Here is a 13072-nt window from a genome sequence, read left to right on the forward strand (position 1 = left end):
ATTATGAGCCTACTTCTATACTGAGGAAGGAAAGAGAAAAAGTAAAGATCCACTCAACATTCAACATCTAACAATTACTAGAAAGGCCAACCACAGTTCTGTTAGATGGCCAGATCTATATCCTGTCTCTGACAGCGAGTAAACCCTATTTCCCAGGATTCAAGTTGGCTCAGACTTCTCCAAAGGATCTCTTACAAAACTTGGGGGATGCTAAAGCAAGACCCAGAGACTCAGAGGTTGTTCACTTTTCTTCTCGGAACCTTCACTGAACAGCAGCAATACTGGCTATTTCCTTAATCGAGGAGGTGGGCCTTTTTACTGTCTTAAATACTACTACAGGGCAGCCCTGGTGGCTCAGTGGTTTAGCACTGCCTTTAGCCCAGGGCCTGATCCTGGGGACCTGGGATCGAGTCCCATATCAGGCTCCCTGCATGGGGCCTGCTTCTCCCTCTGCCTGTGTCTCTGCCTCTCTCTCACTGCATCTCTCATGAATAAATAAACAAATAAAATCTTTAAAAAAAAATTAACTACTACTACACTGCTTAGGGTTGCCGGTAGAGGTGGTCAAACTATGCAGCAATGCAAGGGATGGCAACTAACTCTGGGTGGTGAAGGACGGAGAGACTGTGGGGAGGGACACACAGAGGACTTCTTGGGTACTAGGAATGTGATGGGTACTGGGGTGTTCACTTGGCATTTCTCTTTAAACCGTATTAAAGTCTTATGCACTGTTCTAAGTGGATGATACACATCCCTGTCACTTAAACACACAACGACAGAGTAGGATACCACTGAGGAAATATGCCACTACCAGCAGCCTATCTTCATTCTATACTTCACAGTCACTGTTCTCTTCTAATGCCTTGCCATGTCCACTCTGATCACAGTGTGTTTCCTGGGAAAACACAGGAATAGCATTAGATGGACCCTTACAAAGAGATACCCTCAGGGCCTCCTGGTCAGCATTGAAACTGCTGTGTAAGAGACCTATTTGGACATACTTTCTACCTGAAGGAGTTTTATTTCTTTACTTCATCTGGCAGGAAGCAAAGTAAAACCAATAGGTTCTATGTAAGCTCCCTCAATGGATGAATGAGACCTAAAAGGCCAAATCAAAAGCCCTTATGGAAACTTTGTAAAAACCTCCATGGGGAAAAAAAAAAAAAACCTCCAAGGAAGACTCTTCTGTTGCTCCCTCCAATAAAACAGCCTGCTCTAAAAGGTATCTGTAAGGTAGCACAGATAAGTCCAACACCACTTACCTGCCTTTGCAAAAAATAAAAAGAACATACTAAGATCTTCTTGGATGACTGAGGATCATGAAGGTCTAAGAGTCATACCAATCTTGACTTCTGACTATATGTGCCAGCAAGATGGCAGGAGGCACCAGAAGAAAGGAGTAAATAAAAAATCAAGAGCCGCTTTAGACTGGTTATTTTAAGTGACTAAGGCTGCCCTTTGTCACTTCACCATAAAAGCACTCAGTAAATGAGCACTGGAGACCCATTGCACAAGAAACGCAGACTGTGCCACTGGGCCTTCTGCACCACGCCTGGGACTCACCGTGTTTACACTTGGAGCATTGCTGTCAGAGGGAAACAAAAGAGAACATGTTAAGGGCACGCTGACCAAAGGCTCCATGGCACATATGCAAAGAGTACAGGCTTCTGCTCACCATGTGATTACAGCCTCCATTCTTCTCAATGCAGATGTTGCACTTGGGACACTGAGGAGACAGAAGGGCGCCGTTAGGCTCACGCACCACCAGGCTGGTTCTAAGACAAATTACACAAAGCTCCTGGCACCCGTGCCCAGTAGCTCATCGTGCGAGCCCTTCTGGGAAGGAGCATCTCACTTAAATGTGGCGGGTCGCTGAGGCTGGAACAGCAATTCAAGGAAATGAGGTCAGCACGTTTGGCTCTGAAACACTCCAAGTACTGGCTGAGCCCCACTAAGTCTTCCACCATCTGTCTCTGCCACGAGGCTGCTCAGATTAAGCACAAGCTGAGTCAGCACAAAGCCTTCCTGCTTGGGAAGAATGCCAAAGCAACACAAGAGCTGCCACACTGGACTAAGTCCTGCTCAGCTTCCCGGGACTTCTGCTTCCACAACAGGGCAAGGAAACAACTTCTAAAGCTTACTTGCTCTCATCTAAAAGATGCCACAACCCAGGCAGCAATGCAGAGACCAGCTGACACTTTCCTCTCCCACTGCTGTGAAGCAGACTATGTTTAATGAGGGCACGGTCACAGGTCTGCTGTGAGTGCAGCAACTCAGCACATGACTGGCACAGGGTAGGTGCTGAGTCACCTGGGGCTCAAGGGGCTGAAGGCCATGCTTTCCCATGGCAAGTTTCAGAATGAGAACTGGGCATGCCTGGGCTTGCATCAGAGCCCTGCTCTTTACTATATGTTGCTATCAACCACCTCCCTCCCAGGGCTGTTAAAGCCCAGGAGATATTAAAAAACACCTGGTTTTCTTCTAATTAGTCACTCTATAGGTCAAACTTTATCAGGCAATTCAGTATTTTATTAAAATAAATGCACCCCACACATACTATGATGGTCCGTTGCAAACTCTGCCAAGTCTGGGCAAGGGTCTGCAGCCTCCAGCAAGGGCCCTGGGGCCCTGGGTGTTCTGCTCTCAAATGGCCAGCCTCCCAGGCAAGGCCCTAGGCAGCATTAAGGAGGGCAGATCCATGACAGGTAAGATACAGTCCTTACGTCTTTAGTGTGAGCACTAATGTAGTTGGCTGTTTCAGAGTCGTCTGCACACTTCGTGAGCCATTTCCGGATTGTGGCGCAGTCTGTGGGGGCGTGATACATCTGACGACACTTGAAACTTAAAAACCAGAAAAGAAAAAGATTCAAATAATTGTGAGGTCAGGGTCCCATGTTTTCAATTTTCCTTCTGTCCAAGCCAACAGATCCTGAATTAGAGCTTTTCAAAGATGTTCAGTCACCTCTCAAGGCCTTTGGGATCTTTACTTACCCAGGGTTATACTGAAATACTGCATGAATTTCTCTTCAATCTAAGCATTTCTAAGACATACTCTTAATAAACCCAAATAAAATGATTCCATCTTAAATATTTTCTGTGGTGTCAACCTTCTCTGAAAAGATGTCAAATTCAGAGTCCAGCCTCTTAAAGGGCATAGTGAGGTGCTCTGAGACGATAACTCAGCTCAAACCCAAGGCAGAACTGAGATCCACTTTCTGGGAGCCTTGACTAGCTCCCAACCAGATGCACACAGTATGTACACATGACAGAATCTGTTCAGTTTGCAGGGGAATGATATATCTGACAATGCCTGAAACTTAAAATTAGAAAAGAAAAACACTCCAACACTCACTGGGCTAGGCTTCCATGTTTTTAATTTCTCTTTTGTCCAAGCGAACACAACCTCTGGCTAGTAAAGGCTCTCAAGCAAACAGGGACACAAAAGAAGGAGAGAACTAGTGTTTTTTTTTTTTTTTTTCTTAGACAAGAGCTGAGATCAAGAGTTGGATGCTGGGGATCCCTGGGTAGCTCAGTAGTTTACCGCCTGCCTTCAGCCCAGGGCATGGTTCCTGGAGACCCAAGATTGAGTCCCGCATCGTGCTCCCTGCGAGGAGCCTGCTTCCCCCTCTGACTGTATCTCTGCCTTTCTGTGTCTCTCATGAATAAATAAATTCTTAAAAAAAAAAAAAAAGAGTTGGATGCTTAACTGACTGAGCCACCCAGGCGCCCTTATGTTAGTGGTTCTTCATCTTTGGTAAGCCAGAGACTCCCTCAACAATGTCTTAAAGGCAAGAACACACACATACACACATACACACACACACACACACACACAACCACATTTTCATGTAGTTTCTCTGAATCCCCACCGTGAATCTTCTAGGGAGGCATGATTAGGGACAGACACAGATGTGGACCTACATTATGGCTCTATCATTGCTTTGCATCTCCATTTCCTCCCTTATAACATAAGGGTAACAGTATCAATTGTATACATTTGTGACAATGAAGGTAAAATGATGAGAATAGTGTCTTTCCCATGGTAAGCCTTCAGTACACTTTAGCTATCCCCAATATCTACTGAATGGAGTAAACCCCAAGTAGATGTAAACTACCTTTACGAATTATAGAGCTATAAAATTAGCCTATTAAGGCCAAGATGGAGAAAGAGTCAAACACTGAAGGTTGAGCTTTCATACACAGCAATATGTGATTATCTGTGCAGGCACATACACAACCACATAGACAAATCTCTGTGCCATGAGTCTCACTAGCATAAATTATAGCACATTCTCCAAGAACCTGTGCTACTTTTTTGTTTCCAGACTGAGCATTATCAAACATCCCATGGAACAGGAGATGCTGGATACATACCCTGCCCACTTGGAGCAGAGCTGCAGTTTAGGCTCTCAAAGCCCAGTCTCTCCTCTCCCAGCCCCACCCTCATCTATAGCAACACCAGTGGTACTTTGAAGGGCAAAGCAGGAGCCCAGGGCTGCTGAGCACTCTCACCCACTCTTACCAGAACACCTCGTTGCACCGATTGCACTGTACTCGGCGAGCTCTAGGCTCCTGTACCCGAATAACCATAGGGCAGTCTGCACCAGGGCACAGCTGGAGCTGGTAATGACTCTGTGAACACACCAAGGGGACACAATGAGGACATCCCCTAGTCACTGCTTCCAAATCAGACTTCCCTGAGAGCTCGAACACCTTCTGTCCTTCCAGCCGATGACTTCTATCAAGGGGCTACAGGAATTCAGAAAGGATGTCACAAACGATAGCATTAGGCAGATACTGAAGACGTATGAATGTTTAGCCAAAACTAGGTAGTAACTCACTAGAATGATCTAAGGGTAGATGATAAAATGGAGTACAGAACTGTGTCTGTGAGATGAACGCACAAACACCAGGTCTAGAAAGGAACACAGCCCAATCACCCATGCTTTGAAAGTATTATTTAAGTGAAATTAAGACTGAGAAAGAGAAATATCATATGATTTCACTTCTGTGCAGAATCTAAGAAACAAAATGAACAAACAAAACTCAAAAATATAGGGAATGGAAGGGGAAGGGGGTTATGGGGTGGGTGAAATGGGTGAAAGGGATCTATTATAGGGTGACAGGTGGTAATTAGATTGTGATCGCTCTGTAGCATATAAAATATTGAATTATTATGCTGTATACCTGAAACTAATTTAATGTTACACACTAATTTTACCTAAAAACAAAAGCCCTGAGAGGCTCAGTGACCCTCACGCATAAACCAAAGGCAGCAAGCAGCCCAGGGAACAAGGGAATGTTATCCTACAGCTCATGCATGAGAAGACCCAGCCCATCAGATAATCTTACAAGCTGAGGTTCAAGTAATAAAGATGAGAACTACATTGCATGGGGGCAGCAAGCCTGAGCTTGGAGCCCAATAGAGGAGGGGGAATCCAAAGCTGACCATGCTGGAATCACGGGCAAGTTTTCATGCTGCACAAGAAGCAATACCCCTTCTCTGTGCTTTCTAAATCAGTAAACCAAACAGCCCTGACATAGCCCTGACTAGTGTTCAGCCCCTGACATACAGTAGCTTATTTAAGCAACTGAGAAGAAGGTGAGGAAGGCAGACCATTCTCCAAGAGAAAACCAAGGCTCAGAGAAGTACAATAATGGGTGGAAGCCTATACAGTGAGGAAGTAACAGACCTGGGATTCACGTCATGTCGGTCTGACTCCAAGGCCTGTGTTCTTCACTACCACTCTAGTGGCTTCTCCACTTTGTAAAAGCCAGAGCTCTTTCTTCAAATTATAGCACCTAATGGCAGGCTCATCTACAAAGTTACTGTGGTGAACATGTGATGGAAAGGAGGCTCAGGAAAACAGACATGCAACGACAGGGGCTGGTCATACCTCCACGTAGTCCCTAAAGAGGTAGCGCCTGTATTTGTCTCTCAATTCTTCATTCGGCAGCAATGGAAATACAAAGTCCTCTGGAGTTCGGAGTGGGCAGTCCTGAGCCATACAAGAGACTCCTGTTGAACAAAGACAACATGATGGATAACTGCACTGCAGAAGACACAACAATATATATTTTCCCACTGAGTTCCACCAACAAATTCAAGATTCCACACAGGAAACCTGTGAAGCCACAGAATTTATTTAAGAAAAAAAAGAGAGAGAAAAATGAGTATATTTGGAGTGGACACAACTGGAATTTACCTCAAATTACATATATATCACAAATAGACACTGAAAAAGCAGTAGCATCCAAAAAATCCTATACGGTTCTTGGGGCACCTGGTTGTCTCAGTTGGTAGAACAGGTAGGTGATTCTTGACCTCAGGGATGGGAGTTCAAGCCCCCCCCCCCCCGCCCCGGGCACAGAGCTTAATTAAAAAAAAAAAAAAGATTCGTATACGGTTCTTGACTAACAGTTTCATTTTGTGATATTTAATATTATGTGCAAGTGATTACTAACCAACACAATGAGATTCTGTAGATACCATTAATCAGAGGCTAATTGAGTTCTGATACCATCAAGTCAAAGATTGACAAACAATCTCTGATTTGTGTTATGTTACTTTAAACAACAGCAATTTTTGAGTGTTTCTGAATGATGGCTACTGCTTGGGGCATCAAGATAGGGTAGGCAGCTTAATAGGACAGTTCTCTCAAAATTTCACCTTGCATGCACACCAACATTTACATATATGCCCAAACAAAAGCCTTAATCCTCTCATTTTGCTCAGGATTAGGGAAAACTTTGTCATTGTTCAGCCTGATGTGTTTGGAAACTAATGGTTCTGACAATAAAAACCCTAATCTGGCTCAAAAGAAAACACACACTTGACCTGAGTACCCACAAGGACAAACTTGAAGATAAATACTTCATGCCAGCCTTTTACAATTTCTGCAGCAGACTTACCCACACCCACGCCGTCCTTGACAAGTACTGAGCAGTGCTGCTCCCAGCAGCTACGGCAAAACTGGTGCTGACAGGCCAGAGAAAGTAGGTTTTCCTTCCGTACAAACTGCATACACACTGCGCAGTGGTGAGGGGGGTGGGCCGTGGGAACCTGGGGAGAGGCAGAGCCAAATGAGTAACGAGGAGTCTTCAGATCCTGGGAGGCTATAGGGGTGCCACATGCAGCTAGGTGCATGGTAGGTAAAACTGACTCTGCAACAAGTGTCAGAACTCAACTGCAATGTGTGGGCTCTGTGGGTTCTAAAAGTTCTGAACATAAAGCACAGATCAAGAAGGCTTCCTGAAGGAGGTGGCACATGAGCTGGGCTTGCACAATCACTAGGATTCAGAAAGGCAAAGGAAGGCTGAAAGGACTTACAGTAGTTTATAATGCCAGGCTAAAAAGCTCAGGATTAATAAATAAATAAATAAACAAACAAACAAATAAATATAAATAAAATAAAATAAAATAAAATAAAATAAAATAAAATAAAATAAAAATAAAAATAAAATAAAATAAAATGCTCAGGATTTCCAAATTGCCAAAGTCCTTGGAGGTCATTCAGTCCAACTTCTGCTTTTAGATGCTACAGGGTTTTGTTTATAAATTGCCCCATTCAGTGTAAAGAGCTGCCCTCAGTAAGTACTACAGAGGTTCTTCAGAGGCTCAGCTAAGCATGTGAAGCTTCTAACAAGCCCACACTGCAAGTTTACTTGTCAAAGATAGTGCACTTTTCCCACATGGACATGCTCAAAATACAAAATATTACAGTTTTTTACTAAGTCACAACTCATCCTTAACACACTGCAGAGATGTCACATACAATTAATTTAGAGGGACGAGGAAGGCTTCTACTAGGAAAGAAACCTTTTGAGTGTGGGAAAATAACTGCAAAGCTTGAACTTCAGAAATCATGCCATGCTATAATAACTGGTAAACAAAGACAACATGGGGCCCCTGATCCAAGACACAAACTGATGGAGAAGTCCACAACAGGTTTACATTAGGTTCTAGTTAGTTCATTGGGAATACAAAAAACAACTGAAGGAAAAGCGCTGTATTTTCATGTTTATCCAGTATGCCCTGGAAATGTTCTCCTCAGAGCTATGGAAGTTTTGTTTTGTTTTGTTTTTTTTTAATTTTTTTTTAATTTTTATTTATTTATGATAGTCACAGAGAGAGAGAGAGGCAGAGACACAGGCAGAGGGAGAAGCAGGCTCCATGCACCGGGAGCCCGACGTGGGATTCGATCCCGGGTCTCCAGGATCGCGCCCTGGGCCAAAGGCAGGCGCCAAACCGCTGCGCCACCCAGGGATCCCCTGTTTTGTTTTGTTTTAATAATAAATTTATTTTAGAGCTATGGAAGTTATGTGGTAATTGGAGCCCCAATTCTCCCTCCTGAAGAGTGAGGACATGGCCCTTACTCACTTGACAGATGTTTGTTAAATTCCTACATACATAGGAAATTGCTATGCACTATAAGATATGGTTCCTATTCTTAAGCACACACAGTCTGGTAGGGGAGCTGAAAAGATGAGTGAATTGCTATATCACACGTGTAAAGATTTCAAGATCTAACTAGAGGTGTCTGGAGAGGAGAGATCACAGGCTTTGTGAGAGACAGCTTGATGTGGGTCTTTAAAGGTGAGTTCCATTCCCACAAGCAAAGACAGGGACAGGATCTGGACATTCCAGACCAGGGATGGCACAAGCAGAGTCAAAGAAGCATGCAGTAAGCTTGGGAATACCAAGGAACCTAACAGAAATGGAGTATAGGGTGTAAGTGTAAAGAGGAAGGTGAGGCTGAAAAGGGTCCCAGGACTGGCAAGGATTTTATTCTTCATCCACAAGGAAACTCTTTAAACTATAATGGAAATGTAAGATTTAGGCCCATATTTTTTTTTTTTTTTTTACGATAGTCATACAGAGAGAGCGAGAGAGGCAGAGACACAGGCAGAGGGAGAAGCAGGCTCCATGCACCGGGAACCCGATGTGGGATTCGATCCCGGGTCTCCAGGATCGCGCCCCGGGCCAAAGGCAGGCGCCAAACCGCTGCGCCACCCAGGGATCCCTAGGCCCATATTTAACAAAAACCTCAGGCATGTTGTACTATAAACACAGAAAGACAGTTGTCAATAACACCATAAGCCACAGCAAAAACCATGTGTATCAGAAGCCTTGCTCAAGTAGGAGACACTCACATGTTTCGAGGGACTGGGCTGAACTCGAGCCTCAACGAGCAGCTGAGCAGAATTAGACTTGTATCTACAAAACAAAAAGCAGAAATAAAGGGATTCAGAAATGAAGACTAACATTTTAACCTCTGAACAAAACCAGAAGGAACCAACAAGTGCCGTGGTTATACTAAAGTGTCTTTGTCTCTAACTTCCTTTTGACAGAACCAAGCTCCCTCTTACTTTAGTATAAATACTTTTTTCTCTTTCGATTTTTTAGCTCTCAATTGGTATGAGAATAATAACCCTGCTTCAAAGACACCAAACTGTAAGAAAAATACTTATGAAGGACAATATCTGTTTTCAATTCCTTTCTGGGAACACAGGCAAATAAATAATCTTTGTATTTTTGGAACAGGGAATGATATATTAAGACAAAGAAAATGCAGGGGCACCTGGTGGGCTCAGTTGGTAGAGTATGCGACTATTGATTTGGGGGTTATGGGTTTAAGGACCATGTTGGGCAAAAACTTTAAAAAATGCAAAGCATAAAGGAAAACTGACAAATTATGTTACATTTAAGAAGTTCAGTTCATCAGAACACACCATAAAGTGAAAAGCCACGGTATAAATGGAAGATAATTCAATACACATATAACTGACAAAAGGCTGATATTCAGAATAAATAAAACTTCCTACAAGTCCATTCGAAAAGACAAGCCCATTGGAAAGACAATTAAAAAATGGTAAAGACAGAACAAGCATTGCACAAGAAAGAAAGCACAAATGGCCACTAACATGAAAAGATGCTCAACCTCCATAATAATCGGGGACACAATTATATGCCCATTTATACCAACCAGATTGTAAAACTTCAAGTTTGACAGTATCAGGAACACTCCTATACCACTGGTGGTCATGTAATGTGGTACAATAACTTTGGAAACATTTTGCCATTTAGTAAAAGCTATGGGACACACCCTTACTTTCTATATTCAACCATAGAAAATTTATATGATCCTAGAAGTCATGCACAAGAGTTTTCAGAGCTGCATTTTTTTTTTTTAAGATTTTATTTATTCATGAGAGACACAGAGAGAAAGAGAGGCAGAGACACAGGCAGAGGGAGAAGCAGGCTCGATCCCAGGTCTCCAGGATCATGCCCTGGGCTGAAGGCAGCGCTAAATCGCTGAGCCACTCAGGCTACCCGAGCTGCATTATTTGTAACAGCAAAAAAACTAAAACTCACAAATGGTTTTTGACAGGAATATGGATAGGATGTCATAAAATGTGGCCTTGTTCATTTTAAAGTTGAAGAACACACACAGCACAATTCCATGTCTGTAAAGTTCTAAAAACATACAAAATTAGGGCTGTCTGGATGGCTCAGTTGATTAAACATCTGACTCTTGATCTCAGCTCAGGTCTTGATCTCAGGGTCCTAAGTTCAAGCCCCATGTTGGGCTCCATGTAGGAGCCTACTTAAAAAACAAAAACATAGGACGCCTGGGTGGCTCAGTGGTTGAGCATTTGCCTTCGGCTCAGGTCATGATCCTGGGGTCCTGGGATGGAGTCCTGTATCGGGCTCCTTGCAGGGAGCCTGCTTCTCCCCCTGACCTATGTCTCGTCTCTGCCTCTCTCTGTCTCTCATGAATAAATAAATTTAAAAACAAAAAACAAAAACAAACCCACACAAACCATACAAAACTAAAGGATATATAATTTAAGAATAAGTAAGAAAATGATCAATACTGAATTCAAGATACTGGTCGCTTTGGAGAGGAAGGAAGGGGGTGTGGCCAGGAAGAAACTGCCACCAGAGGCTTTTGAGTAAAGGTCAGAGGGTTTCTTATTTGGGTAGACACTTAAGTATATTTGCTTTATCATTCTTTAAAACCTACACACATCACACACGTGTACACACATACATACACTTTTGAAAAAGAAACACTTCATAATAAATAATGCCTTTCTGGAATGAAGTATGGGATACATGGATTTAAAAACAAAAACAGGGGTGCCTGAGTGGCTCAGTTGAGTGTCAGACTTAACATTCAATTAAGTGTCCGACTCGATCTTATCTTGGCCCAGATCATGAACTCAAGGTCCTGGGACAGAGCATCACATCAGGCTACAAGAGGAGTCGGCTTGAAATCCGCCCCGCCCCTACCCTTCCCCCTGCTACCCTTCACTCTTCCTAAAATAAATAATCTTTAAAAATAATAAAAACAAAAATAATTGGGATCCCTGGGTGGCGCAGCGGTTTGGCGCCTGCCTTTGGCCCAGGGCGCGATTCTGGAGACCCCGGATCGAGTCCCATGTCGGGCTCCCGGTGCATGGAGCCTGCTTCTCCCTCTGCCTATGTCTCTGCCTCTTTCTCTCTCTCTCTGTGTAACTATCATAAAATAAATAAAAATTAAAAAAAAAAATAAAAAAAAAACAAAAATAATTATCATGTGGCAATAAAAGTGTCACACAAAACCTAGGAAAATGCATTACCCAGAAAGCAAGAATCTAAGCAGGGAAGAATGTCTTATATATGTGACTTCCTTATTCCTCCTCCCTAGTCAGAATGCCTCCTTCAACTGCTTTTTTTTTTTTTTAAAGATTTTATTTATTCATTCATTCATGGGAGACACACAGAGAGAGGGAAAGAGAGGCAGAGACACAGGCAGAGGGAGGAGCAGGCTCCATGCGGGGAGCCTGATGCGGGACCTGATCCTGGGTTTCCAGGATCACGCCCTGGACTGAAGGTGGTACTAAACCGCTGAGGCACCGGGGCTGCCCCCTTCAACTGCTTTTATTCCTATTTCTCACACTAGTATTCTTAGTATCTTCAGCTATCTTGTCCATTTCCAAGTTAGGCTACCAAGTTTGGGCAGTGAGAAATACCCCACTGCTGGGACCTACATGGGTCCAGAATTCTGGGTAGTAGAAACAGCAGTGCAAACAGCAGAAGTTCACCTAGAAGTCTATCTAAATGTACTTGTCTCTTGGGTATAGAGAGTGAGAGTGCAGTTGGTGAAATCAGGAGCACATTTGCTCCTTCCTGAGTGGCTGAGCTGCTCCAGCAGGTACAGCCATTCATTATGTTTAGCCTGGAGAAGCAAAGGCATGACCTTCTTCTGCAAATAAATGGATCACACCATAAAAAGGAAGACTCACTGGTACATGAAAGGGCAGGGATGGTGACTGGGTGATTCTCACCAGTGGCAATTTTGTTCTCCAGGGGTTATTTGGAAATGTCTGGAGGCATTTTTTATTTCAAAGGCTTGGGGTGCTAATTTCAGTGTCCCAGATTATCATGGAGGTTGAGCATCTTTTTATGTTAATGGCTGTTTGTGCTTTCTTTTCTCTGAAATGTTTGTTCTGTCTTTTGCTGATTTTTGTGATTTCGTCTTTTCAAATGGATCCTGCCAGAGATTCTGCCAAACTTCCTACAATTCACAGAACAGTGACCTTACAACAAAGAATTATCTAACTCAAAATGGCATGGGTGCGGAGGATGAGAAATCCTATGCTAGACAGAAGCACATGCCTCTGGTGGGGCATAGGGACTCTTCCCAGAAGGCACAGCGGGAGGATGAATCCCTCCTTCTGACAACTTCTAGGACATCTTAAGACTCCAAACCTGTGCCTCAAAAAGTCTGGTTCTGGCGGTAAGCTGGCCTATCTTTTCTGAAGGTAATATTCAAAAGTATGTTGCATTCCTCACTTGATATATTCAAAAGAAACAAATGGAGATGTTGGCAACTGTTATCTAGAAGGGCACTGACCACAAGTTCACAATGGCATAAAAAAACTGAACAAGGGATGCCTGGGTGGCTCAGCGGTTTGGCATCTGCCTTCGGCTCAGGGTGTGATCCCGGGGTCCTGGGATCTAGTCCCGGATTGGGCTCCCTGCATGATGGAGCCTGCTTCTCCCTCTACTTGTGTCTCTGCCTGT

General features: G+C 43.5%; 1 protein-coding gene across 3 annotated transcripts in view; it reads right to left on the reverse strand.

The window, feature by feature from the left end:
• Positions 1-13072, reverse strand: part of ARIH2 (ariadne RBR E3 ubiquitin protein ligase 2) — a 52952-nt gene that overhangs the window by 5440 nt on the left and 34440 nt on the right. For all 3 annotated transcript variants that reach the window (XM_055343110.1, XM_055343111.1, XM_055343112.1), the window contains 7 exons: positions 9154-9217; positions 6913-7063; positions 5898-6019; positions 4523-4632; positions 2724-2841; positions 1676-1726; positions 1564-1585 (listed from right to left, as the gene is read on the reverse strand). In XM_055343110.1, the coding sequence (XP_055199085.1) occupies positions 1564-1585; positions 1676-1726; positions 2724-2841; positions 4523-4632; positions 5898-6019; positions 6913-7063; positions 9154-9217 (638 nt within the window). The remainder of the gene's footprint in view (positions 1-1563; positions 1586-1675; positions 1727-2723; positions 2842-4522; positions 4633-5897; positions 6020-6912; positions 7064-9153; positions 9218-13072) is intronic.

The sequence above is a fragment of the Nyctereutes procyonoides genome, unplaced genomic scaffold, assembly GCF_905146905.1.
Source record: "Nyctereutes procyonoides isolate TBG_1078 unplaced genomic scaffold, NYPRO_anot_genome, whole genome shotgun sequence".
NCBI classification, from domain to species: domain Eukaryota; kingdom Metazoa; phylum Chordata; class Mammalia; order Carnivora; family Canidae; genus Nyctereutes; species Nyctereutes procyonoides.